Here is a 27,070-nt window from a genome sequence, read left to right as displayed (position 1 = left end):
TGAGTCTGAAGATGATGAGCCTCCAAGAAATACCTTCAAATACAAATCATCACATCCAGAGGAACTGATCTTAGGCAACAAGGATAGTCCAAGGAAGACAAGATCTCAACTGAGAAATGAGGAATCATTAGTTGGTCTTATCTCAATGATGGAACCATCAAAGATTGATGAAGCTCTGAAAGATGATGCTTGGATTGTAGCAATGCAAGAAGAGCTGAATCAATTTCAAAGGAATGATGTGTGGACTCTAGTGCCTAAGCCTTCACACAAGAACATTATTGGAACAAAATGGGTATTCAGAAACAAGCTGAATGAACAAGGTGAAGTGGTAAGAAACAAGGCTAGATTGGTTGCACAAGGTTATAGTCAACAAGAGGGGATTGACTATACTGAAACCTTTGCACCAGTTGCTAGACTTGAAGCAATCAGGTTACTTCTATCTTATGCTGTTAATCATGGAATAACCTTGTATCAGATGGATGTTAAAAGTGCCTTCTTAAATGGTTTCATTTCTGAAGAAGTGTATGTTAAGCAACCTCCTGGTTTTGAAGATGTCTCAAACCCAGAACATGTTTTTAAACTGAAGAAATCACTGTATGGTCTGAAACAAGCTCCAAGAGCTTGGTATGATAGACTCAGTAATTTCCTTCTTGAAAAAGGTTTTGAAAAAGGAAAGGTTGGCTGCACACTCTTTAGAAAAACAACCAAAGAAGACATTTTAATCATTCAAATTTATGTCGATGATATTATTTTTGGTTCAACTAATGCTGCTCTGTGCAAGAATTTTTCTAAGATAATGCAGGATGAATTTGAAATGAGCATGATGGGAGAGTTGAAGTTCTTTCTTGGAATTCAAATCAATCAGAAGAAGGAAGGAACTTATGTTCATCAATCAAAATACACTAAAGAACTTCTGAAGAAATTCAATCTAGATGACTGCAAGATAATGAATACTCCTATGCATCCAACTACCAACATGGGCAAGTCAGATGATGAAGGAAAGGTAGATCAAAAGGTCTACAGAGGTATGATTGGTTCCTTACTCTATCTGACAGCCTCTAGACCAGATATTTTATTCAGTGTATGCTTATGTGCAAGATTCCAGTCAGATCCTAGAGAATCTCATCTTACAGCTGTAAAGAGAATCTTCAGGTATCTGAAAGGAACAACTAATCTTGGACTTCTCTATAAGAAATCCAATGATTATGTGCTAAATGGATTCTGTGATGCTGACTATGCTGGAGATAAAATTGAAAGAAAATCCACAAGTGGCAATTGTCAATTTGTTGGTGAAAACCTTATCTCCTGGGCTAGTAAGAGACAAACTACTATAGCTTTGTCTACAGCAGAAGCAGAATACATTTCAGCAGCTAAGTGTTGTACACAACTACTCTGGCTAAAATATCAGTTAGAAGATTATCAGGTAAGCAGTAACAATATTCCTTTATATTGTGATAATACTGCAGCCATTCATTTATCTAAAAATCCTATTCTACACTCTAGAGCCAAACATATTGAAATTAAACACCATTTTATCAGAGATTATGTTCAGAGAGGCATTATAGATATCAAGTTTGTTGATACTGAAAATCAATGGGCTGATATATTTACTAAAGCTTTATCTGTTGAAAGATTTGATTTTATAAAGAAACATCTGAACATGTTTTCAATCTCTGAATAAAAATTTTTTTGGCAATTAAAGTGTAAGAGGTTATGTATATCAGAACTTATGATTCAGAACATCTGATACATAAGCTCTGAAGTACTTAACTCTGATAGAGAATTTTAAATAACTCAGAGGCTCTGAACTATTTAAGTGGGAAACGTTTAGTATTCACTGCTGAACAGTTGTCCATTAAAATAGCAGTTACCAAGTAAATTTCTGCACGTGGTCTACGTGTGTCAGGTAGTGGGTGGTTAATGATGATTTTTGGTATTCAACTTTCTGTCAATTAGCGTAACTTCCCAAATTTGCTATTTTCGTGTTAACTGTGTGCATTTAAATAAAACTTACACAATACACTTGCACACTATTCACTTTCACAACCTACACTTTCATATTCTCTCTAAACCTCCAACAAACTTTCTTTCTCTCTCGTTAGTTTTTCCAAACCTTACCCTAATCTCCAACAATGGCTGGTGCTTCGTCTTCTTCGTCAAAAAGGATTCCACCGTTTATATTCAAAAATCTTCAGATCGTTGGGAACGAGATGGAGTTTCCAGAATCTGAACTCTCTTTTCTTTCAGAGAAGATGGTTGATTTCGACGGTCTACAAGCTAATGGGTTTGATGTTAAAAAGTACTTTATCACTCAGGGATGGGATAAGTACTTCGACATGCTTAATGGTCCCATTTATCCAGATTTGTTGAAGAAATTCTGGATGAAAGCAAAGGTGTTTGATAAGCATGAAGCTAAGAAGGAAGAGCTTGCTGCAATAGAAAGGAATCCTAGTCTGAAGGGTAAAACTAGGAAGGAAATGGGTTTGCTGGATTATACAGGTGTACAGATTAGGTCAAATATCTGTGGGATGAATATGGCTCTCTCGCCTATCCATTTCAATGCGCTTCTTGGTCTACCTAACTCTGGGATAGAGTTAGATGTGTTTGAAAAGGATACAAGATACAGAGATGATCTTCTGCATCTCATTTGCACAGACTTCTCCTTAAAAGGGAAAGTCAAGGGTTTGACTGATGAATGTAGAGTTCTTTTCAAGATCATCTTAGCAGCTATCAGTCCAAGGGTTGGTGGGACTGATACAATCTCCTGGACTCATCGTCATCTGCTGTATTTCCTTCTGACAGGAAAGAAGGTTAATCTTGGAGATTACTTTTTTGAAAGGATTTGTGAAGCCATTTTTGCAAGTAAATCTCAGAGGAAAACTACTATAGTTTATCCTAGGTTGTTGTCAGACCTTCTGCATCAAGGTCATGTTGTTCAGAACTTAAGGAAATTCCACCCAGAATTGGTTCAGAAGAAGTTTTATCCAGAGATTCTGAACGCCAGTTTTCTGTCCAAGATGCGTTTGATTGCATCTAAGCCTGTTGCTCCCCCACAAGAGTTCTCTGTTAGGCTTGAAGATCGTCTGTATGTAGAAGGCTACCCAGTTATATCTGAAGCTGATGCTGAGCATGTAATTCAGGACTACTTGGAAGTGCTCAGACAAGAAGGTTTTGTTGTTGACAGGAGTATGGTTCCTCCTGCCCCTGTAAATCTGTATAACCCTAAGAGGAAACCAAAGAGAAAGGCTGAAGCTCAAGATGTTCTACCTAAGCCAGATCTTTTGGCTCAGAAGAAAGTCAAAGTTGAACAATCTATGGCTGAGCAAAGGACTAAGAGGAAGCATGAAGAAACTGCAAACAAGGCTGCTGAGGGAGCTTCCAAACAGCCTATTGTTGTTGAGGAAGACAGTTCATCTGAAGGATCTACGTCAGAAGATGAGACTGAATCTGATGAAGAGACTCTGGCTGCTCGTTTGAGGAAAAGACCTGCTCCTAGTTCCAAAGATAAAGGTAAGTCTACTAAGTATGTCTTCAATGAAAATGAGATTGGAATAGGTTACACCAAACCTCTCAGAACTATTTTACCAACCTCTGATAATCCAACCTCTGATAACCCCCTATCTGAACTTGAAAAACATCTGAGCCCTGACCCTCTCAATAATCACCCTCCTTCTCATGAAACTCAACACAAATCTAGACATTCTAGCTCACCTCCTAAACCTAAATCACCTCAACCTCAACCTCAACCTGACATTCTACCATCTGAACCTCAACCAGATATTCCAAATGCTGAACCAACCTCTCCTATCAAACAACCTTCTCCACTTAGATCTCCTAACACCACCCCTGAACACATTGCTCCTGAACCAACACCTGACCATAAATCTCCTGAACCATCTCCTGAGCATATTTACCCTGAATCCACTTCTGACATCTCATCATCTGAACCAACCCCTGAACCCCATCCTAATCCAAGTACTGAACATGCTTCTCCTGAGCATATTCACACTTGTGCTCCCAAGCCTTCAGACGCAGAAGTTGTGATTATTGACAACCCTGCTACTGAAACACCTACTCTCTCTACCATTCCCAATCCTTCACCATCATCATCCAACCCTTTTGGTAATCTATCCGCTCAGTTTCATCAAGACTTAGTTAGATTATCTTCGCTTAAGGACAGGTTTCTAGTTTGTCCTTCTGATGTGGACCTAGAGGTTTCAAGCATTAAGGCAAGGATTTGCAATGCTTTGGATGTTGCTGCTGCAGAGATTAAGGCTGTGATTGGAAGAAGAGACTTGGATGTGATAAGCTTCCTGAGGGAAAGTATGGCTAGGGCTGAATTGAAAAGGTTAACCATGTTCAATCATGCTGGATTTGAACTTGCTAAGCTGGAAGCAATTGCTGCTGTTGAACACCGTCTGAACGCTTTCAAAGTCATCTGGATAGACTCCAAGCTGTTTCAGAGTCTTGAAGCTCAGAGGTCTGAGTCTGAAAGGTTAGAAGAAGCTGCTGCTAGAGTTGCCGACTTGGCAAATGAGCTACATAATGAGGATGCCACAGAAGAGGATGTACTGAATGTGCTGAACCAGGATGATGTCCTGATGATTGATTATCCAGAGGAAGGTGAACCCTCTGATAAAGGCAAGGCACCTATGGTTGAAGATCAAGCTCCTGTTGTGGCTGATCAATTGCAGATATTTCAAGAAGCCCTGAGGGAACAGCAAGAAGGTTTAGAACGTCAAAGAGCTGCTCAAGAGACATTGGAAACCAAGGTGGATGGTTTAGTTTCCAATGTGGGATCCTTGAATGACAAATTCGACCAGCTCTTAGCCTTTCTTAAGAAACCCTAGGATTCTCTGCACTTGTTTTAAGTTTTCTTTTTATTTTCTGTTTATCCTCTGAACAATTTTTTTTTTTAAGCTATGTTTGCTTTTCTTGATTATGTGGTTTGTCATTTGTTTTGTTTGTTTTGCTTGTGCTATTTTTATTGTCTTGATAAATAAGAACATAAGAACACAAGATGCTTTTTAAAACGGAAATTTTTTATTAATGCTCTAACCATGTTGAGTACATTGGTAAAAAGAAAAAGAAAAAGACAACCTAATCCTAATCAGATGGATAATACTCAGAAGAAATCTCAGATTTCTCCTCAGCATCCTCTGATGAAATTTCTGTTGGTGTTTTGATTGGCTACATTTTGCAAAAGCCAACCAGCCAGATGCTGAACTGAGATGCTGTAGCATTATAGTACATCATACTGAAGCTCTGTTTTCGTGCAGAATTTTTATTTCAAATCTGAGTCAAGATTTGCTTCAATTATATATTCAGGCACGTGCGTCTAGGCAAGACGAGACTTACTCAGCAAGTTTTATTGAAGTCGGTCAAAGGAAAGTGATTTAAAACAAAAATATAATTATATTATATTTTTGGCTTTTTTTTGTTTGGTACAACATGAAACAAACAAATTATATTTTTGAAATTAATTTAGGGTTGGGCCGCAATTCTCACAGCTGTACAAGACTGAAGACCTAACTTGGACATCAAGACAATTGAAGACTATAAATATGTGAAGCCTCAAGGCTATTGAACTTGAGATTTCTAAACCTTGTATTACTAAAGTGTGCGTTTTTGAGGTTTAGTGTGTGTGTCTTTTGTGAGCCTTTCTTGTATCGTTTTGATGCAAGTTTAGGACTGGGTTTGTGTTGTTTATTGTAAGCTGCTCCTAAGCTTTTAAGCACGGAGTTAGTGTGTGTGATTCACTCATAAGCTTTTAAGCAAGAGTGTGGTCTAGTTTCTAGGAGAGTGTCTCCATCTTGATTATTATTATTGACAGCAACATGGTACGTGTTGTTAGAGGGAATTTGGGACGGGGTCTCATTATCTAAGAGGTTCTTAGGTAGGATTGCACGGGTAGTGTCTAGGTGATAAGTCAAGTACCGGGTGTTGGTCGAGGGCTTTGAACTAGAGCTATTATAGTGGATTCATTCCTGGATTGGTATCCCCCAGAGTAGGTGACGTTGCACTGAACTGGGTTAACAATTTCCTGTCTTATTTATTGTTCTGCAATTTATTTATTTATTTACTGTGTTCTGCGACTGTCTTGCTGCAACGTGTGCTATAGCATCTTGTGCAGCATTGTGTTCACTGCGTGCCAGATTTCAATTGGCATCAGAGCAGGCACCCTTTCTGGTTATAGGGTGAGCTCCAGGGAAAATGTCTGGCAACATTGAAAAGGAAGGAGGGCTTGTAAGCAGACCACCGCTTCTAGTTGGTGTCTCCAACTATGATTATTGGAAATCGCGCATGATTGCTTTCCTAAAATCTATGGATAGCAAAACTTGGAAGGCTGTTCTGAAAGGATGGGACCCCCCCGTGGTCATTGACAAGGATGGAAAGCCAACACTTAAACTAAAAGCTGAGGAGGACTGGTCTAAAGAAGAGGATGAGCTTGCTTTGGGAAACTCAAAAGCATTATATGCATTATACAATGGGGTAGATAAACACATCTTCAAACTAATCAAAAAATGTGTCTCAGCAAAGGAAGCTTGGAAGATTCTTGAAACTGTTCATGAAGGTACTCCTCAGGTAAAAATGTCTAAATTACAGATTCTTACTACTCAGTTTGAAAATTTACGTATGAAGGAGGAGGAAACAATTCAAGATTTTCATATGACTATTCTAGACTATGATAATCAATTTGATGCTTTGGGGGAGAAAATTCCCGAAGAAAAGTTAGTAAGAAAAATGCTTAGATCACTTCCAAAGAAATTTGATATGAAAGTCACAGCTATGGAAGAAGCCAAAAACATATCTGAGATGAAGCTGGATGAACTGGTTGGATCACTCCAAACTTATGAAAGTGTTGCAAATGGAAGAAGTGAAAAGAAAAATAAGAGCATTGCCTTCTCATCTAAAAATAATGAAGAAGAACTGGAGGATGAAGAAGAATCTAATGAGAGTATCTCTGAGGCCATGGTGTTATTGGGAAAACAATTCAACAAAGTTCTGAAACGAATGGATAAGAGACCCAGATCAAATTTCAAAAACAATGCTCCAAGCACTATGCGCAGCAATGAGAGTCAAGGAAAACCAAAGGGTGATGAAAAATCAAACTTAAACAGAAACATTCGATGTCACGAATGTGAAGGATATGGTCACATCAGACCTGAGTGCCCAACATATCAGAAGAGAGCAAAGAAAGGACTAACTGTCAGTTGGTCTGAGGATGATGACTCAGAAGATGATACAGCATCTGTAACTGCTAAACATATCTCAGTCTTAACAGGTATTGTTACATCTGATACAAAATCTGATGATGGAGAGGTAACCTATGAAGAGCTTGCTGCATCCTACAAGGAACTTTGTCTTAAAAGTGAAGAAATCTGCAGGGTTATTGAGAAACAAAAGGTAACCATCAATGAGTTAAAAGCAGAAAAATCTGAGAATATCTCAAAAATAGAGGAACTTCAAAAGAAGGTAAATTTTCTATCCTCTGATCTTGAGATCTGCAGGGTTATTGAGAAACAAAAGGTAACCATCAATGAGTTAAAAGCAGAAAAGTTTGAGAATACCTCAAAGATGGAGGAACTTCAAAAGAAGGTAAACTATCTATCCTCTGATCTTGAAGAAGCTAAAGAAGTCATTGAAAAATTAAATACTGACATTTGGCGGCTGAGAAAATTCTCTGACATGTTGTATAAAGATGATGAGCATCTTGACAAACTTCATAAGGCTGATGGACAACTGGAGGAAATCTTAGAGAAAAATGTTCGAAAGCCTAGAAATATTGGGCTTAGCTATGAAAATGTCAACAAATTCAAAAATTACAGTCCTAACCTCATGTACATGGAGCCTAAAGAAACTCAAAAGCAAAGGATGCCTTATCAGAAGCCGCAGCATCATCAGCAGCATCCCATGTCAAGAAATAGAAGAAAGCACCACGCTTGGAGATGTCATTATTGTGGTAGAAAAGGGCACATAAGGCCTTACTGCTACAAGCTATATGGGTACCCTAACAGACGTCCTCAGCACAAACCTGTTTCCACAACTGCTCCTACTCAACAAGAATGGAAACCTAAAGGAGAAAATGAGAAGAAAAGTGATACAACTCAACCTGAAGAAGAGATTACTGCTCTGATTGCTCACACATCACTTAGAGCTTCATCAAGGGAAGACTGGTATTTCGATAGTGGCTGTTCAAGACACATGACCGGAATAAGTAAATTTCTTGTTGGAATAAAGTCTTATTCAGCTAGCTTTGTTACCTTTGGTGATGGTGCAAAAGGAGAAATTGTTGGGATAGGGGAGCTCAGAAGTAATAGCTTGCCTAAACTAAACAATGTACTGTTAGTAAGAGGATTGACTGCAAATTTGATAAGTATTAGTCAACTATGCGACCAAGGAATGAAAGTAAACTTCACCAAATCTGAATGTCTGGTTACAAATAACAAAGGTGAGATTTTGATGAAAGGTGTCAGATCAAAAGACAACTGCTATCTATGGGTTCCCCAAGAAGAAGCAAATATGTCAACATGCTTAATCACTAAAGAAGATGAAGTAAAACTATGGCACCAAAAGCTTGGTCATCTTAATCTAAGAAGCATGAAGAAAGCAATATCTAAAGAAGCCATCAGAGGACTGCCAAATCTCAAAATTGAAGAAGGTAGCATATGTGGAGATTGTCAGATTGGAAAGCAAACCAAGATGCCACATCCAAAGCTGCAGCATCTTACCACTACCAGAGTTCTTGAACTTCTACACATGGACTTGATGGGTCCTATGCAAACTGAAAGCTTGGGAGGAAAAAGGTACGCATATGTTGTTGTTGATGACTTTTCTAGATACACCTGGATAAATTTTATTAGAAAGAAATCAGAAACCTTTGATGTGTTCAAAGATCTATGTATTCAACTTCAAAGGGAGAAAAACAATGTGGTGTTAAGGATCAGAAGTGATCATGGTAAGGAGTTTGAGAACTCCAGTTTCTCTGACTTCTGTGCCTCTGAAGGCATCATACATGAATTCTCATCTCCCATTACACCACAACAAAATGGTGTAGTAGAAAGGAAAAATAGAACTATACAAGAGTCTGCAAGGGTAATGTTACATGCAAAGAAGCTTTCACATGGTTTTTGGGCAGAAGCTATGAATACTGCCTGCTATATTCATAATCGTGTCACCTTGAGATCTGGAACAACAACTACTCTATACGAATTATGGAAGGAGAGGAAACCTACTGTTAAGCACTTCCATGTGTTTGGCAGTAAATGCTACATCTTGTCTGATAGAGAACCAAGAACCAAAATGGATCCTAAAAGTGATGAGGGCATATTCTTGGGATACTCAACAAATAGTAGAGCCTACAGAGTATATAATAATAGAACCAAAACCATGATGGAGTCTATAAATGTGGTAATAGATGACACCTCAAGTGAAACTGCTGAAGATGATGCAGAAGATGCTACAGCATCTATACCAGGTGATGTAGATTGTGAAACTACTAATGAATCAAAGAATGATACAGAGGTTACTGCATCTGACCAAATCTCTGCTACTCCAAAGAAAGGACCTTCTACTCGTACTCAAAAGAATCATCCTACAGACCTGATTATTGGTAATCCCAATCAAGGAATTACTACTAGAAGGACACTTGACATAGTTTCTAATGCTTGTTTTGTGTCTAAATTTGAGCCAAAAAATGTGAAGGAAGCTCTGACTGATGAGTTCTGGATAAATGCTATGCAAGAAGAGCTAAATCAGTTCAAGAGGAATGAAGTTTGGGACTTGGTTCCTAGACCTGAAAATGCAAATGTAATTGGTACCAAATGGGTCTACAAGAACAAGTCTGATGAAAGTGGAACTGTGACCAGAAACAAGGCAAGGCTGGTTGCACAAGGATATTCACAGATTGAAGGGATAGATTTTGATGAGACTTTTGCTCCGGTTGCTCGTCTTGAATCCATTAGATTACTTCTAGGAGTGGCATGCATTCTAAAATTCAAGTTATTCCAAATGGATGTGAAAAGTGCCTTCCTCAATGGGTACTTAAATGAAGAAGTATATGTGGAACAACCAAAGGGGTTTGTTGATCCAAGCTTTCCAAATCATGTTTACAAATTAAAGAAAGCTCTTTATGGATTAAAACAAGCACCTCGAGCATGGTATGAAAGATTGACTGAGTTCCTTACTAGTCAAGGCTACAGGAAAGGAGGAAATGACAAGACTCTATTTGTGAAAGAAGATCAAGGCAAATTTCTAATAGCACAAATCTATGTTGATGACATTGTCTTTGGAGGAATGTCTAGTGAGATGGTACAGCATTTCGTGCAGCAAATGCAGTCTGAGTTTGAGATGAGTCTTGTAGGTGAACTAACCTACTTTCTTGGGCTCCAAGTAAAGCAGATGGAAGATACTATTTTTATCTCCCAAAGCAAGTATGCAAGAAATATAGTGAAAAAGTTTGGTATGGAAAGTGCTGCTCATAAAAGAACACCTGCAGCAACCCATTTAAAGCTTACCAAAGATGAAAAGGGAGTTGATGTAGATCAAAGTCTTTATAGAAGCATGATAGGAAGCTTATTATACCTTACAGCCAGCAGGCCTGATATTACTTTTGCTGTAGGAGTATGTGCTAGGTACCAAGCTGAGCCAAAGATGAGTCATCTTGCTCAAGTGAAAAGAATTTTGAAGTATGTGAATGGTACATGTGATTATGGGATCTTGTATACTCATGGTGAGAACTCTATGCTAGTAGGATATTGTGATGCTGATTGGGCAGGTTGTGCAGATGATAGAAAAAGCACCTCAGGAGCTTGTTTCTTTTTGGGCAACAACCTTATATCTTGGTTCAGCAAGAAACAGAATTGTGTATCCTTATCTACAGCTGAAGCAGAGTACATAGCTGCTGGTAGCAGCTGCTCCCAGCTATTATGGATGAAACAAATGTTGCTGGAGTACAATGTGGTACAAGATGCTATGGCATTGTACTGTGACAATCTTAGTGCCATCAATATTTCAAAGAATCCTATCCAACATAGCAGGACGAAGCATATTGATATTAGACACCACTTTATTAGAGACCTAGTTGAAGAAGGTATTGTGACTCTTGAGCATATTGCCACTGAAGAACAACTGGCTGATATTTTTACTAAGGCTCTAGATGCGGTCCAATTTGAAAAATTGCGAGGCAAACTTGGGATTTGCCTATCTGAAGAGTTATAGCAATTATTGCAAGTGTGGCGTGCAGTTTTCTCTTCAACTTATTTAGTAATGCACGCTGTTATGGGTAATGTTGAAACATCTGAAGATTTGGTAAGAATTGTGTGTTTGTTGATAATAAGGATGTTTCTTGTGGTGAGAAAGTATTTGTCAGAGAAAGTTATGTGGTGTTCTCCCCTACTGTGTTTAACATTTGTTGGTAATGATATTAGCGCTCCAATTGAGGTCAAAGATGACTCTGTGTTGGAACATGTCAAGAAGAGTGTTCCTGAGAAAGATGTTGCACATGATGCTACAACATCTGCAGCACGGGAAAATTTGGATAACATCTTGATACCCGAGTCTCCAGATGATGTTATTGTTCCTGACAAAGAAAAGGGTTCTGAAGCAACTACTACTGATAATGTTTTAGTTCATGATATCTATGTGATCCCTTATGTTGATGATAGTGGTAAAACTATGTCTGTTCCTTTGAATGTTGATGAATCTGCTGAGAAAGATTCAAATGTTATTTATGTGGACAATCTCAACCTTACTGAGAGGACTCCTGCTTCTAGTACTAGGAGGTTAAAGAAGGCTTGATGTGGAAAGGAATTTAAGTGAAGATTTTTTACAATGCTAAAAGCTTGTTGATTTGATTAAAGCAGAAAACTGCAATCGGCTTCAACTACTCATTCCAATACTCTGACTACAGGTTTGGCTCGGTTTATAAATGTTGTAGGGACCAGATCACCTCTTGACCTTGGTTTCCATATTCTTGATGAAACTGTTCTGCATGGTAAGTCATGTGCTGTGAAAATGCCTATAGTTTTCCCTACACTGATGTGTGATTTTATTCTAGCTCAACATCCTGGCATTTGTACTGAGGCTGGTGTTTCTAGTAAGAGAGGTTGTGATTTATCTTTTGATTTTAGACTGTTTGAGGGTACACATGCTGCAGACTGTGCTGCATCATCTGTCAATCAGTCAACTGATGTTTTGCCTAGGAAGCAAATGATTGTTGACCTCAAGGTGTTTTTTCAATGTCAATCCTGGTGTTCTTAATGATATTGCAGGTGGTGATACTGAGGTAGAGGAGGAGGACTCTGACGCAAGTCCTTCTATGTGACCTGCTTATGCTTTATTTGCATGTCCTTTTGGATTTTAATTTGTGGGCTACGCCCTGATGCTCTCTGGATTGTAACATGCATAAATCCATGTCTTTGGGTTCGATACTCCAGGTTTTCTATGCCCTGATGGTTTGTATATGCACTTTATGAGTTCTTATGCTCTGATTCTCTCTGCACTCTATGTTTCTCTATGATCTGATAACTCTGTGGAAGTTCTGCTCCTACTGTGTGATACTGACTTTATTTGTCAGAATTTATGGCTAAAAAGGGGGAGTAATATCTGTTGTGCATGATGTGATGAAAAATGCTATAGCATCTAGTATAGCATGTTTTATGTGATATGCATGTTTTGAGGGGGAGTATAGCATGTTTTATGTGATATGCATGTTTTGAGGGGGAGTGAATGTTTATGCATAAATTGAGGGGGAGTAGGTAGAATTTATTTTTCTACTACTTTTAATATGCATGCTTATATAGGAATTTATTTTTCCTATTCTCTGTGGCGTTGCTTAAATTTTAAGGAGTTTATTTCTCCGATCTTGAATCCACTATGTGAGAGTTTATTTCTCTCTATCTGTACTTTGAGGCTAAGATGTGTTATGTTCCGCTGTTGCATGCCTCTGATGCTTACGTGCTAGCTATCTTTTCATCTGATGAATTTCCTACTTTCTTTCTTAGTGGTGTGCTTATGTTGACTCGAAGGAAAGTTTAAAATAGCTTAGCATCGTTCTACTTTCTTTCCTAGTTGTGTGCTTATGTTGACTCGAAGGAAAGTGTAGACTGTATCTCTCTATGCACTGGCCTAAGGTTGTTTTAGCCAAAATTTGCCAAAGGGGGAGATTGTTGGTGTTTTGATTGGCTACATTTTGCAAAAGCCAACCAGCCAGATGCTGAACTGAGATGCTGTAGCATTATAGTACATCATACTGAAGCTCTGTTTTCGTGCAGAATTTTTATTTCAAATCTGAGTCAAGATTTGCTTCAATTATATATTCAGGCACGTGCGTCTAGGCAAGACGAGACTTACTCAGCAAGTTTTATTGAAGTCGGTCAAAGGAAAGTGATTTAAAACAAAAATATAATTATATTATATTTTTGGCTTTTTTTTGTTTGGTACAACATGAAACAAACAAATTATATTTTTGAAATTAATTTAGGGTTGGGCCGCAATTCTCACAGCTGTACAAGACTGAAGACCTAACTTGGACATCAAGACAATTGAAGACTATAAATATGTGAAGCCTCAAGGCTATTGAACTTGAGATTTCTAAACCTTGTATTACTAAAGTGTGCGTTTTTGAGGTTTAGTGTGTGTGTCTTTTGTGAGCCTTTCTTGTATCGTTTTGATGCAAGTTTAGGACTGGGTTTGTGTTGTTTATTGTAAGCTGCTCCTAAGCTTTTAAGCACGGAGTTAGTGTGTGTGATTCACTCATAAGCTTTTAAGCAAGAGTGTGGTCTAGTTTCTAGGAGAGTGTCTCCATCTTGATTATTATTATTGACAGCAACATGGTACGTGTTGTTAGAGGGAATTTGGGACGGGGTCTCATTATCTAAGAGGTTCTTAGGTAGGATTGCACGGGTAGTGTCTAGGTGATAAGTCAAGTACCGGGTGTTGGTCGAGGGCTTTGAACTAGAGCTATTATAGTGGATTCATTCCTGGATTGGTATCCCCCAGAGTAGGTGACGTTGCACTGAACTGGGTTAACAATTTCCTGTCTTATTTATTGTTCTGCAATTTATTTATTTATTTACTGTGTTCTGCGACTGTCTTGCTGCAACGTGTGCTATAGCATCTTGTGCAGCATTGTGTTCACTGCGTGCCAGATTTCAATTTCTATGGGATCTGGGTTTTGCTCTTGTTCTTCTTCTTCTTGTTCCTCTTCTGGAACATAGCTAGCCAAGAACTCAACATAGTCAGCATCATCTTCATTCTCCTCAGTTTCAGAATCTGATGAGATGATTATTATCTCAGCCTCTTGTGGTTTCTTGTTGTCTTCTTTATCTTTCTCTTCGTCTTCGCGTTTCTCTTCGTTCTTCTTTCTCTTAAACTCAGCGATGCGTAAACTACATCTTTTCATTATTCCTACCTTCTCTTGCTTCACTTGTTTATTCTTGTTTTTACGTGAAGCAGGCATGTTAACTTGTTCCTTTTTATAAACCTTTGAGCGCGTTGGTTTTCGTTTTTGAAATTAATTCACCTTTGTAACAACCACTCTTCTTCTTTGACTGTCTTGATTTTATAAAATTTTTTTACTTTTTGATAATGACAAAAGGGGGAGTAGTTACGCATTAATTGATAAGTGATAAGTTCAAACTGAAACCACGTGTTTATCCTTTTATCTCGCTTTTATCCGTTAGTTTTAAGTTACTTTTAAGTTGCTACTTTTAAGTTGTTTTACGTACTTTAATACGGAGACTAAGTTAGTTGAAACTAAAATAAATTTCATAAGTAAGGATAAGTTAAGAGTGCAATTTTAACTTAGCCTTATGAGACTTAGGGGGAGAGCTTGCAAACCTCTCACTCTGAAGAAAGATATGAAATTTGTTTTATTTCAAACCATCTTAATCTTATACTAAATTAAAATATCATGGATAAAACATAAAGTTCAGACTTTATGAAGTATCAATCTTAGGGGGAGCTTGCAAACCTCATAAACCTAAGAAAAACATGATAAGTTAATTTAACAACAATTGTCAATTAATACTGTTGTTTGTCATCATCAAAAAGGGGGAGATTGTTGGAACAAAATTGATTTGAAAATGTTTGCCCCTAAATCTATAAAGGTTTTGATGATAACAAAGTATTAATTAACAAATTGGAAGGACTAAAAATTTATTTTAAGTGCGCAGATATAAGCATCATATAAGCTCTGAGTGAAGTTCAGAGGATGTGAATTCAGAAGTTCACAAGCGCTCAGAAGATGTTGGACTTCAGAGGTTACAACGTTCAGAGGATGAAGACTTCAGAACTTCTTGTCTGTCTACAAGCTTCATCAAACTCTGAAGATCTCTTTGAAAGATGTGAAGATTCTCTTTACTAGTCAACTCTTCTACCAATGAAGAAAAGGACCTTTCAAGCCTGATCAGTTCAGCTACCTCTGTTTTGTCTGTCCTATCTTGAGAACGTGGGTCTTCAGTTTTGTTAGCTGAATAAGGAAAGTCCACTCTGCAGTAGTCAAAGTACCTGAAACTCTTTCTTAGTTTTGGATACAATCAAACTGCATCAAGACAGGCTGCTTGAAGACAAAAGATTATCAACTCCAACGGCTCTTTTTGCAACGACTCCTTTCTAGTGGTATATATACTAGAAGATTCAGCTTCAAAAAAAAAAACTATGATCAAGAATTGAACGTGCGCTGAACAAACTCTGAACTCTGTGTATACAAGCTCTGAACCTCTCATTAAGTGTTTTTGCACTTTAGCCAAATACTTTGTACTATCTGTATTTGCTCTCTTTAGGTTCATCTAAGAGCTCTTGTATATTTTTATATACTTTACTATTACTTGAGGAAACTTAAGCTTGTGTGCTTAAGTGTGAAACTTAAGCTTGTGTGCTTAAGTGTGAAGTCTCTTGCTTGTGTGCTTGAGCATTGTTGAGAAGTCTCTTGCTTGTGTGCTTGAGCAGGTGTAATCTTGTGTGATTATAGTGAACTCCCTTGGAAGTGCAAGGGGACTGGACTACTCTCGTTTTGTGAGAGGAACCAGTATAAATTGCTTGTGTGATCTCTCTCTCTCTCTTGTTATTATTTGTGTTATTTATCCGCTGCGAACGTAGTTGAGTTAAGAACTTGAAAAAGTTTTAACTTAGCTAAAACACAATTCAACCCCCCCCCCCCCCCCCTTCTTGTGTTTTCACACCTTCATGCTCTAATGAACAAAGTCTTCAAGTGGTTTTGCATCCCCAAATCTGGCTTTTCGAAAACAGCTTTCTGTTCCTCGACACAGCCATTTTGCATAACATAGTAACACATTGGCTTATGATCAGCCAAATCGAGAGCCTCGAAGTCTTCTTCTACCTCATTGACTTCTGTAGGAATGTCATATTCCAAAGGCAAGATGGACACAACATTAACCATTACGTCGAAATATGATCCATCATCTAAGAGGTCATCATCATCCATGTCATCTTCGCCTTCTACCATCTCTTTGGTATTTTCAGCTTTTGGCTCTTCCACTATTATGGAAAGCCTCTCTTTCATTGGCCTCTTGGCCACTTCAACCTGCTGAACTACAGTGGGCTTGCCCCCAGCCTCAGCATCTTTACTTGCCAATTTCTTCTTCCTTTGAAACCTTCGCCACTGAGTGCGAGTCATAGGATTTTTCCCCTTATAATTGTTTCTATAAGAGTACTTATTGGCTTCTGTGGCAGCATTCACCTTTTCTTTTCCAGCTACCACTTTTGAACCCTTAGGCTCAGAAACAATGTTAACATTAACATTGCTAGAACTTCCACTCTCCATCATTCTCTTATTGAAAGTCACATACTGCCCACTTACCCACTGGTTAATGGGTGCTCTTCCAGATGGCTTGAAAGTGTTTTGGGGGCCTAGCCTCTGCTGAATTGAGAGGCCTTTGGTAATAGGTTTTCCCCAATTTGCTCCTTTGTATGGCCAAGCTTTTTGATTTGGCTTAGTCTTTGACCATTTTCTTTTGCTTTCAGCATAAGGCACAACACTTTGAAGGCCTGCAGTGGCCTCTTTATCACATACAGCGCTGCACCTGGGGCAAAGCATCACTTCAGAATTCTTGAGTTTGCACCTATTCAGGAAGTCCACCAATTCTTCCTCAGCATTGGGATACACTTCACGCACCCTCTTCTCATACTCTTCTTCAGGTACAGCCTCAATCTGAGCAGCAGCATCTACAACTTCAACTATGTTGCAGTCGTAAACTTCGACATAGGTGGCATCAGCAGTTAGCAGAGGATCTGCGTCCACCTTCAATGGAGACTTTGCCTTATCAGCATATTTCAGCCACCAACAAATCAAAAATTTCATCACACTTTGTAATATCAAAGGTATAGGTTTTTGTGACAAACTTATCATTTTTGGGTTCGACTGGATTTTTTCCATTCTAAGGCCTCAACAATTTACATTTGTAAGGAGGCCCAGGCTTTAATTCAGCCACATTGACATCACTGTCCTCAAGTTCCAAGTATTCGTCATCAATTTCATAATCAATTTCATTGTCATAAGAGTCAATAAAACTAATTTCTTTCTTTTTCTGAAACTTAGAATTTCTAACTTTTTCAGCTTTTAACCTTTCGATCTGTCTCACTCTATCAGCTAATTGTGACATGTCTCGAAGGTATTGTGTATCTAATTTCTTCCTGATCGAATAATCTAGGCCACCAACGGCCATTTCGACTAGCTCATGTTCAGGCACTTGGGTAAAACACCTGGCCTTAAGCAAACGAAACCTGTTTAAGTAATCGTCAATTGATTCTTGGTTTTTTCGTTTGACACTGGCTAGTTCTTTGAGACTTATTTTGGTTTGGCCTATATAGAATTGTTCATGGAAAACTCTTTCCAATTGGGCCCAACTATGAATCGAATTGGGAGGCAAGGTTGTGAACCAAGTAAAAGCGTTCTTGGTAAGCGAATTGGGGAAGTACTTCATTCGCAGATTTTCATTATTTGCCAAATTCCCAGATTTAGCTAAGTACCTAGCAATGTGTTCCACAGTCGATTCACTAGTATCCCCAGCAAACTTAGTATACTTTGGGACTTTCCAACCCCTTGGCAACTCTGTTTGCAACACATACTCATTGAATGCAGAGACAAAATTTGGCCTTCGACAACCTGTGTTCAGACCATTTTGGGCCAGAATCGTTTCGACTATGTTAGTTAAGTTATTTTGGCCAAGTAAGTTATTGTTCTGAACCTCTCGAACCACCTCATCAGCATCTTAGTTTCTCCTAACCATCACCACTGGAGGGTTTTGATTAACCACTTGAGGATTTTGATTTATCACTTGAGGATTTTGATTAACCTCGTAAGGGTAATATTACTTGTGGAGTAACAGGATTTACTCTTGGTGGTGGAGGGGGTGTACCAAAAAAATCAGCAATTCGACTCATTTGAAATGCTAACATTTGGTAACTGTCATTGGTATTTTGAATTAATGGATTAAACACAGTACCAATTTGTTGCGTCAAGAGGTTAACCGTTTCATGATTACTCTCATCCATTTGTTGTCTTAGTGACAACACAGACGCAGTAGTTAAGGGTGTGGATGTTACCCTAGCCGAAGTGTACCTATCAGGTTCGAATACTGGCATTCCAAGGCCAAGTGTAGGGGGAGGCCCATACATAGGATTAAACCCTGAAGATACTTTTGGACGTCCATAATCGGCGGTTACAAATGGGAATGCCATAGTTGTTATTGGAATAGTTGGAATGACATCGTGAACGTTCGAGATTACAGGACTAGAAACCGCCGAAGCAGTTACTATACTAGTCGTGCTCGAACTCTGTGTGGGTGGATCGATTCCTCCACTCGAACTTGCCTCACCACTCATTGCGCTAGAACTTTGGTTTTTACTAGAGTTATATCTTTGAGTAGTTCTAACCATAACCTATCGAAAGTTAAGAACAGACAACAAGTTTCTCATTCCACGACACAAATATTTTTTAAACAAACACAAAACCCGTCCCACCGGGTGTGCCAATTTGTTTACGTAGGAATTTGGTAAACAACCGCTAGTTTAAGTATTTAAACTCGCGAGATCAACTAGTAAATCTCAGGACAATTTTGTGTTTTGTTTACTTAGAAAAATGTTTGAGTGTTCGTCTAAAAGGTATAACAAACACTTAAGAATTAAATCTTTTGCAAACGATGAAAGAAAGAGCTAGTTCGAATCGCCTCGAAACAGCAACTTCATAAACAAACATTAAATAAAACTAAAGAACATTGCTGGAAAGTAAATTGCATTAAATGAAAAGCAATTACAAAGTAAATGGTTCACAAAACATACATCTTCTCCTCGATATTCATTTCGTTCGATCGCTGAGTACTTAGAATTTTCAGAGAAAGTTTTGTATGAAATTTTGTGACATTTGTTCTGAATGAAAAACTACTATAAATACTATGGCGAAGTGGTAACTGCTTCTTGATCATCTGGACGCTCTTCGATTTGCCACATCGACCCACGTTCTCCACTTTTGACTCTTCTTTCTTCAGTGCGAGCCAATACTCTATTGGGCCGTTGTTGTTTCTTTTGGGCCTGGACCAACTGGCCCTTTGATTTGTTTCGCCGTTTCGACACGCTCCTTGGCGGACTAACCTACAAGCATTAACTTCGACGCATTCGAAACTCTTTCCCGTTTCGACATAGTTGAAGCTTCGACACAATATTTGAAAGTTTTGTTTTAACAACCTAACCTTCAAATAAATATTGGACCCACCAATTATATTTAATTGATAAATACCAAATTTATGCCAAACAGAAATATAATTTTTTATTATTTTATGTATCATAAATTTTTTAGCGACCCCCTCAAATTTTAATTCCTGATTCTGCCACTGTCCGTGACACTCTAAAATTAAGATCCGGATCTTCAATATCAATATTTATAAAAGACTGTAGCTAAATGCACTAATTAATCTTTGTTCGCCATATTTGGGATTAGTCAGTTCGCATTACACCTTATGGTTTATCTCAAGGTTGTCAGAATTGGACCGGTCATCGAACCGGCGAGCTCACCGGTTCAAGGTTCAATTGGTCGGACCGGGTTCAATCGGGGTCGAACTGTTTTTAATTAAATATACATATTTTAATTAATATATAAATAAAAATATATGAATAATTGCTCAATATTTCATAATTTCACATATTAAAAAGATAAAATATCACAAGTCAAAATAAAATAAAATTTATAATTCAAACCAAATGAAAAACAAAAACATTTCCTATTCCTATGACGTCGTTGTTTTGTTTCAGTTTTTTTTTTTTAAAAAAAGGTTAAAACGACGTCGTCTTGCTCTGTTTTTTTTATAAAAAAAAAAAATCTGCAAAACCGCTTGAACCGCCCGGCCGGTTCGACCCTGGTTCACGCGTTTTTTTGCCGGTCGGTTTCCTATCCATTTTTTGCTCAAAACCGAACCGTTTTCATGATCAGTTCACGGTCCGACCGGCCGGTCCGGTCCGGTTTTGATATCCTTGGTTTATCTATTTATTTCAAATATTTGTATTTCTTAATATAATTACATCATAATTTTTTTTTTATAATCATCTGGTTCCTAGGGAAAAGGGTCCCTATTAATCCAGAGTTCGACCGCGAGATAACTAAAGTCTGGCCAAGAAATTGTTCCATCCAGAAATCGAATCCGGGTTCTCCCGAAATATAATTACATTATAATTTATAACATAATAATCAACATCATATAACTTTAATTGTGCATATAGAACAAGATAAACTACTTTGTCAAATCCAACACTTTTTTACCATATTTAAATAATTTTAGAACAACACAAAAGGAATATAAGCTGTTCCTTCCGGTACAAGGAAACCAATTAATTAACTAATATAAAATGCAACCGTTATGACCTTATCCAATTCACATTTTAAAACACATTTCATTTTTCACTAGAAACTCCCAATCCAAATGTTGAGTTCTCACTTCTAATTAACCTACTTTGGCAAGTTTTTGTGAGTGGTAGTTTCACTCTCATCACAATCAAGAAGTTCCTCTAACAATTTATCATCCAAACATTCAAACTCAATGACTTCTTTTCCATGCTCATTTTGGTAATTTGAAGGCAATAATGATTCCGAGCTAGAAGATAAATGTGGATTGGGTGCTAACGATGATGATGAAGAAGAGGAGTTGAGAAATGGATACTCATGTGGAAAATTGAGAATGGCTAAAGAACCTCTCATTTCAAAGGCGGCACGATCATAAGCTCTCGCAGCTTCTTCCGCCGTGAGAAATGTCCCTAGCCATACACGGGTACCTTTTCGAGCTGGGTCGCGAATCTCGGCCGCATATTTTCCCCATGGACGCCGCCTCACTCCTCGGTATCGGATTTCTTTTGGTGACTCTTGTTTGTCATTCTTCTCCTTTGAAATTTCCTCTTCCATTAATTATTTTGTAACTTACTAATACTATAGTGCCATTTTATTAACAACCTTATAGCTACATTATGCAATTTATACCTGTTATACCAATGTACCTATGTGATTTCATTGGCTAGTGAAATTGTAGTGTCAGATTCTTAATAGATTCAATGGATTGAGAAAAATTAGTAGTTTTGCTGAGACCACTTGATGGAGATTGTTTTCTAGGTCAGTTCAAAGTATGTGGATCACAAGTTTAATTTGGTGATGGCTATAAAATTGCATGAGTAGGGTCAACCCAATAAGTTTTTGTTTGGAATTATTCATATATAATGTCACTACATTGGTATCTTGGTTCTCAATTCCAGATACAAGGTGAAGACATAGGTAATAATAAATGGGATTCTTTTTTATAAATTACTAATGGAATATTTTTTTATGGACTAAAAAACAAGATTAATTCAAATTGGACCTAAAACATTGTCTTACATTCACCACACACATGAAACATTGAACCTCAGTAGCTGTAGCATCATGTCTTACATCATAGAATTAGTCGTATCTAAATTTCGAATATATCAAATAAACAAGAGATTATGAAAGATAAGTATATGTTTAGATAATGTTTCAATATTGCCTGAATAATACGTTTGTTAATTAGCCCATCAATGAATGACACCGAAAGACTTGGGCCAGAAGATACAATTGAGCCCATTATTATGACCAAAGTCATTTTCCACGAATTTTTTTTAACTCTCCGGTTCTTGGGAACGGGTTTTTGATGGGTGTTCGAAAAGAACGATCGCACAAGACATCAAATATCTAGGGACACCAAAATTATTATTTTTGGTGCATATATATGCTAAATAAAAAAATTATATAATTAATATGAAACGGATATCATTTGTAATTTTTTTATTTATTTACTACTTACAACTTATAAGTTACAACAATATTAGAAACACTAATATTAGAGACTCTGAACCCAAATACTTTATTAAAATAATATTTATATGTGTGTGTATTTTAATACTTTATATATTATAAATTTATTTATATGTGTTATGTTTATTATTTTCACAAAACTCATAATAATATCTTAATTTTTTATTTGTTTTATAATTAAACTTCATTTGTTTTACAACTAGCTTGATCGAAAATAATTGAAATTTCATAATTTTTTTTAATGTTGTTAATCTCTGCAGAAATTATGAAAATACATGAGAATGAAGAAATAATATTCTCCAAAACATAAAATGAGAATAAAGATGAGAAACATTTTAAGATGGTGAAGAAGTAATAAATTACTCCCCGTTTCCAAGCCATGTAAAAAAAAACAAACAAATCCAAACCACATAATAAAATAAAAGAGGAAAAGGATCAAAAGCCTCCTTTAAGCATCTTTTCCAGAGGCCAAAACAATGGATGTGGTACATTCTCCCAATCAAACCAATTCCAATCATAATAACATTTAACAGGTTCAAGATTCTGATCAACCACTACTCTTCTCAAGATAGTCACTTAATGAGTCAATGACATTTCTTTGGCTGTTCTAAAAACACGTTATTCGTAACGTAACCATCTATCTTATTTTCATGTTTAACCCCGTAATTTCCTCTTTCACTTCTCGCTGCACATATCTCCAAATTTTCTCCAAATTTGAGGGATAAAACACAAAAAAATGTAACCACTTCTCTAAATTATCATGATCCTTGCATATGGAGAAATATTTGTTGGGAGAGGTCAACCCCTTAAATGAATCTCAGTCACATCGAGAGGTTTGGAAGAATATTACTCATAAATGAATGTATAGAACCAAATTGTTCAACTTAAATGATTGTGGTTTTCGTTTCATCCTTTCGTAGCAATAACTATTACTCATAAATGAATGTATAGAACCAAATTGTTCAACTTTATTTATATTTGGAAGAATATTTTCTTCATTTAAGTAAACCTTTAATTAATTGTAATTAATTATACAAAGATTGAAGGTGTCCCATTATTACATCATTATTAAATGATACATTTTGCCTTCCACAAAATTTCATTCAATTCTTTGGTGGCTCGAATGATTTGAGAATTAGGTCTGTATCACCAAGTGTGTCAAAGAAATTCTTGAGGAACTCCTTGTATTTAAAAGACCTTAAAATAGGTTGGTTGTTCTCATAATGAGTGAGATCTTGTGCTGGCTCAATGAGACAATCATCTGATGGAGCTATGAAAAAGGCAGCACTTGTGCGAGTTTGACTTGAATTGGTCACAGCTCTATGCTCAGCGCTTTTTAGCTTACCTTTACTTATTATCTGTACCCTCAAATATTGTAATACACCACAAATCAACAAAAACATGGCAAGTTAGTTACATAAATGATCACAAAGAGACATATATATATAATAGAATGAAAAGAAAAGAAAAGAAACATTGTTTTCATTTTATAATTAGTTATTAAACCAAATAATTCTAAAATGTATTTAATCCGGTCTCATATATATAAGCAAAAAATCTTTTTTCAAGTTTATTAACAGATGTATCTGATCCATATTATGAATTAGAAAATCAATTAAGTGTACCTCCAATAGATGGCCTATGTTGATAACAAATGCATGAGGAAGAGGCTCAACAGTAATCCACTTTCCATCCTTTAACACTTGAAGGCCACTTACACCATCTTGCATTAAAATGGTTATTAGGTAAGGATCTTTGTGTTTGCTTAAACCTAGTGTTAAACTTGGTTCAGGGCATGGTGGATAATGATTAATTGAGATAATCAATGATCCGGTAAGATCATTGTCAAAATATCCACACTTTAGACCAAGGCCTTCACTAATCAAATCCATGATCCTTGAACCTAACTCCTTAATTTTAACCGAGAAATTCCCAACACACTCTCTGGTCTCTGCAAGAAAAAATATCGATTATTAGAATCTATAACTAAATGTACAAAAACATAATCTTTTTTTTTTCTTAATTAAGTCATTGGGATCAAGTTAAATAATCTCTCTTTAAGATGGATTGTTTAAAAATTTTGAGTTTAATTTTGTGAAGAATAATTTTTAGTCATATTTTAATTACCTTGCAATCGAGTTTAAGTCGGGATTATCAAACCCCTTTCTCTAAAACCAGAAGGGTTAAGAAAAGCTTCTTTTTTTTTTCCTTAAAAATTACATTTGCAAATTAGGGTGAGATTGATAATATGAAATAGATTGAATGCAAATTTAACTTGGCCTATGGAAGGACTCAAGGACTATTAATCTTTTTACAATCCAATAGAATTGAACTACTACAAAATCAAATTGATATCTATCATCTATTTAAATAGGAAATAAAGTTATTTTAATTTTTTTTTATCCATCGCCGGTTGGAGTAGTGGCGTTAAGACGTCTCACGTCGGTTGCGAGATGATCTAAATATGTGTTTATAAGTGAGGGCAATTCATTCAAGGCGATCTAATGGATTTAGGAAAATAGAAAATAGTTCAATTATTTTATTTTAATTATGTTATAGGTACGGAGTTTCATGGTCGTTTTAGTAGTGGTTAATCTTCATCAAAGAACTTAATAAACATGCAAGATGAATATCCTCTCCGTCTCCAAACCAAATTTTCTCTATTAGCGAATGTCATTGATACCTTAACCATTTATTTAAGAGTTTAAAATCCTTACCACTTAGACAAATGAGTAGTTGGAAAATAGTTTAATTAAACACCATTCTTTGATAAGTTAGATGGATGTGGACAAATGAGTTTATTTTGTCACCAAGTTCTAATTATACACCATTATTTTACCTGTACTCAGTTGGATTTTCAGGCCACAAGTGTTGCCAATCCTCCAAAGGATGAGCTGGGTGTCTAAGACTATCCCTCCATAAATGAACATTTTCAGTTTCATATCTTAGACTGCTAGTAAACCTCTTACATGTCTTCAAATCATCATCAAGATACAACTTTTGCTTGTATTCATCAGACATCTGAAACACCTCCTTAAAAACACTCATTGTTTCCTTCATTTCATTCTCCAAGATTCCATGATTAATAACCTGTTTCAACCAAAGAAATGAGATCAGGCTTTGCTGCAGTAAACAAATAACACAGTAACATGCACTAATCGATCTCGTCCATTGATTTCACATCAGACAGTTATAATACATATACATTAAAATGATCTTGACCATTGGTTTAAATCGGACGGTTAATACTATAACTGCATTAATTAACACATTAACAACTCGCAATCTGTTTCGAAAGAAATGTCACCTCGACTTATGTTAAACATGTGTCACTTATAAGAATTAAAATTGGTAACGGCAAAAATGTGGGGACAAAAGTATGAAGAAATTTTGTGCTGAGACTTTAAAAAAAAATTGATATATTTTTTTGTCTAGAAAATTGATATATTTATATAGATGAAAAATAGAGCATTTAGTATGAACCTGAAAGAATCCAAACTCCTGAGCAGCCTTGATAATTTGGTGAATTGTGTTAGCTCTATCACTATCATCCTTTTGTGCTTCATTGAGATCAATTATTGGGATGCTGTTGCTTGTTGGGATTTTGAGATCCCCAGGTCTTGATTCTAGTGGGAATATGTAGTTTTCTGGTACAGATTTTATATTTGACCAGTTTGAAATAAGTTTCTCCATTTGATCCTTTTTAAGTACTATCTTGATTATGTTTCATACACAATGATTTGAATGGTAAAAATGAGGAGGGGTCAAGGGTGTATATATATATGATGATGGAGAGAGAGAAGAGCAATAAATTAATAATGTGCATATTATATCTTTTTGGTTTAAATTCAGTTTTGATCCCCCTATTTTGAATTTTTTTGAAGTTTTGGTCCCCCTATTTCAAAAACTAATTTTTCAGTCCCCTATTTTATATTTTTTGTACTTTTGCTCCCCCACTTCATTTTGAGTCAATTTTCATGATGCGGCAGATGACACATGGACACTACAATTACACGTGACATTATTATTTATTTTATTTCAATAAATCATATTATTAAAAATTATTTTGATTACAGTAAAAAAATAATTATTTTGATTAATAAAATATTAAATAAATAAATTAAAAGAGATTAATCTCAAAAATCCCTAATTTTCCTAGAATTCTTTGCCATCATAGTTGTGTTCATCCTCTCATCTCCAAATCCAAATTTATTCGTCTATCAACAACAACAAAAATCCAAAGTTATTCAACTTCATCACCAACCCCACCAAAATTTTCCTCCGTTTCGTCCACTTAACTCCTCGTAACCAAAAATCTAACTAATGTGAACAAGAAATTTTTTCATATTTTTCAATTAGGAAATCGTTCATTGTTTCCCAATATCAATAAAATTACCTATTTACTGTACAAGTTTATTTGTTCTATAACTTTCCTCATAGCATAAAACTCCAGACCTAAAGGGAAACCAACTCAACAAAGCATTCTCTAATTTTGAAGATGGGATGAGGAAGAAATCTAGATTTGAGATGAGATGATGATCGTAGATGAAGAAATCTGGGAAAATTAGGGATTTTTGTAATTAATCTCTTTTAATTAATTTATTTATTTAATATTTTATTAATCAAAATAAATTTTCATGAAATGATTTATTGAAATAAAATAAACAATAATGTCACGTGTAATTGTAGTTTCCATGTGTCATCTGCCACATCATGAAAATTGACTCAAAATGAAGTGGA

General features: G+C 36.4%; 2 protein-coding genes across 2 annotated transcripts; both read right to left on the bottom strand.

Moving 5' to 3' along the window:
• Positions 1-20,694: 20,694 nt before the first annotated feature.
• Positions 20,695-21,444, bottom strand: LOC123887507 (ethylene-responsive transcription factor ERF098-like). Its single transcript, XM_045936835.1, has one exon. The coding sequence runs from the start codon at positions 21,407-21,409 to the stop codon at positions 20,960-20,962; it is 450 nt and encodes a 149-aa protein (XP_045792791.1). The 5' UTR covers positions 21,410-21,444; the 3' UTR covers positions 20,695-20,959.
• Positions 21,445-23,213: 1,769 nt separating this feature from the next.
• On the bottom strand, positions 23,214-26,074 carry LOC123881613 (protein DOWNY MILDEW RESISTANCE 6-like). The gene is made up of 4 exons (XM_045930338.1): positions 25,814-26,074; positions 25,170-25,420; positions 23,956-24,274; positions 23,214-23,688 (listed from the first exon to the last, which is right to left on the bottom strand). The coding sequence occupies exons 1-4, from the start codon at positions 26,021-26,023 to the stop codon at positions 23,434-23,436; spliced, it is 1,035 nt and encodes a 344-aa protein (XP_045786294.1). The 5' UTR covers positions 26,024-26,074; the 3' UTR covers positions 23,214-23,433.
• Positions 26,075-27,070: the final 996 nt, after the last annotated feature.

Source organism: Trifolium pratense, linkage group LG1, assembly GCF_020283565.1.
Source record: "Trifolium pratense cultivar HEN17-A07 linkage group LG1, ARS_RC_1.1, whole genome shotgun sequence".
In the NCBI taxonomy this organism is placed as follows: Eukaryota; Viridiplantae; Streptophyta; class Magnoliopsida; order Fabales; family Fabaceae; genus Trifolium; species Trifolium pratense.
Note: the sequence above shows the minus strand (reverse complement) of the source record. Positions and strands in the feature narration are given on the sequence as shown.